Below are 1,966 nucleotides of genomic sequence, written 5' to 3'. Positions count from 1 at the left end.
GCACCAACCTCTGTTTTCAACGCCATTATTTCCTCCGGGTGAGATAAACACTTGATGGGCTACAAGTTAAAAGAAAAACTCGAGGTCGGAACATTTGGGCCAGATAGGCCTTCGTTCCGTCACCATTCAACTGAAGTCATTAGTACTCGGCCCAAGTGCGCGGTGGAGCCAGCGATGGCCGGGGCGAGGACGGACCGGCCGGTGTCGCCGCTTCGTGGACCCCGCCGTCGATACTCCCGATGCGCCATCACTCCCCCGCGCATAAATGTGGCAAGGTCACTTCTTCCCCTCAGCTCCACCCCACCCCACCCACCCAGTCCATTCCCCGTCGCCCTCACGCTCTTCGTGCTCGCCGCCTCCCTTCGCGTGCTGCCTCATGGCTTCCATCGCCGGATCTGCCGTGTCCTTCGCCAAGCCCGTCAAGGTATGCCCGCGGACGCACGCCCCATCTTCAGATCCGCCACCTTGTGTCGTCCGTACGTCGGATCCGTCTGCCCCGCTGGGTTTTAGCTTTCGTGCTGTTCGATCCGTACTCGCCCGGCGGCCCGATCTAGGCACTGTACGATGCGCGAATTTAGTGGTGATTTGGGTTTAGCGACTCTTGTTTTTATTTTTTTGGGACTGCGGGGAGCACCTCATTTTGTGCCCCATTTCAGAGGTGGACTTGGGCAGATCTACTTTTCCGCTAGGTTGATTGATAGGATGCAGACACGGTGTTACTACTTTGATGTTTGCGAGCAAGAAAGAGGAAGAGCAAGTTACTACTACACGTTAAGGGGCTCTGAAATGTTAAGAGGCTTAGATCGCTGCATGTGCAATTAAAGCGTGTGACTTAATGGTTGCTATGGTGGAGCTAGAGCCAACCGAAAAAGAATACTAACTCTTGCATCCTCCTAGCTCTTAATTTTCTAGTAGAATTATTGAATTGGTATTATGGTATGCTTAAGCGTCCCTATGTGTTATTGGTGGTTGTATTGGAATTTTGGACGCTAGTACTAGGTTGTTGCTTTGCATGCTCCAGAGGTCCCAAAAGTTGGTCCTTGAATATAAATCTTCTTTTGGTATCTTGCCTTTCCTTATTAGGAGACATTTTCTTGGCCCTCTAGTTGGTTCATTTGTAATTTAGTCACTTATGTGGTTGCAAATTCTAGGTACAATGTATATTATACACAATTATTTATTTTCTCTTGTATGTTAACATACTCCCTCTGATCCAAATTAATTGACTCTGCTTTAGTACAACTTTGTGGGTAACATTTTTTTGTGCCTAGTCAAATTTATTTCTGTTAGTATCTTCTCTGCAAATATTCTTTGTACCGTTGTACTGAGGCCAGTTGAAGCTGCACTGTTAGACTTGTGCAGATGCGGGATACTGAATTGCCAGATGGATTGAAGAATTTTGAGAAGAATGTTTGCTCTGGCATGTTAATATTATTTTTCATCAGTAAATAGTGAATACAGTGCAGTGTACTTTTTCTTGGTACACAAGTTTTGTTGCCTCAAGATGTTTGTTTCTTGAATTCCAGGCAATCAACACGAACTCACTCTCTTTCTCTGGTGCAAGGAGGGGCAATGCATTTCTTCGCTTGCAGCCAGTGCCGATGAGATTTGCTGTTTGCTGCTCAGTGAGTTTTATCCTTTCTCTTCATGCATAATATATCTGAGAAGTTGCTTGATTGTGCTAATGGCAGTGATATTTTTCTGTAGAGTTGCTAAAATTATAATTTCTTATACAAGTTCTCTGTAGTTTTGAACAAATAAATTTTTAGGTTGCCCAAAAGTCACATTATTTGGCCTTGTAAAAAAATGTACTAGTGGTCAGGAATTACCTTTGTGTTCCTTCACTCTAGAAGCGCTTGTTTAAAATTTTGTAATTCACAATGAATCGGTGGACAAATATTTTATTTATTAAAGTGATTCTGCTTTTACTTTTGATAACTTTTGCTGCTCAATGAATCGGTGTACT

General features: G+C 44.3%; 1 protein-coding gene across 1 annotated transcript in view; it reads left to right on the top strand.

Moving 5' to 3' along the window:
* Positions 1–250: 250 nt before the first annotated feature.
* The window catches only part of LOC119328853 (acyl carrier protein 3, chloroplastic-like), a 2,682-nt gene continuing 966 nt past the window's right edge, over positions 251–1,966 (top strand). Inside the window, exons 1-2 of the mRNA XM_037601846.1 lie at positions 251–424; positions 1,527–1,625. Of these exons, the coding sequence (XP_037457743.1) occupies positions 266–424; positions 1,527–1,625 (258 nt within the window). The 5' untranslated portion in view covers positions 251–265. The remainder of the gene's footprint in view (positions 425–1,526; positions 1,626–1,966) is intronic.

Source organism: Triticum dicoccoides, chromosome 7A (genome assembly GCF_002162155.2).
Source record: "Triticum dicoccoides isolate Atlit2015 ecotype Zavitan chromosome 7A, WEW_v2.0, whole genome shotgun sequence".
NCBI classification, from domain to species: Eukaryota; Viridiplantae; Streptophyta; class Magnoliopsida; order Poales; family Poaceae; genus Triticum; species Triticum dicoccoides.
The sequence above is the reverse complement of the archived record's forward strand: the minus strand, read 5'-3'. Positions and strand labels throughout refer to the sequence as shown.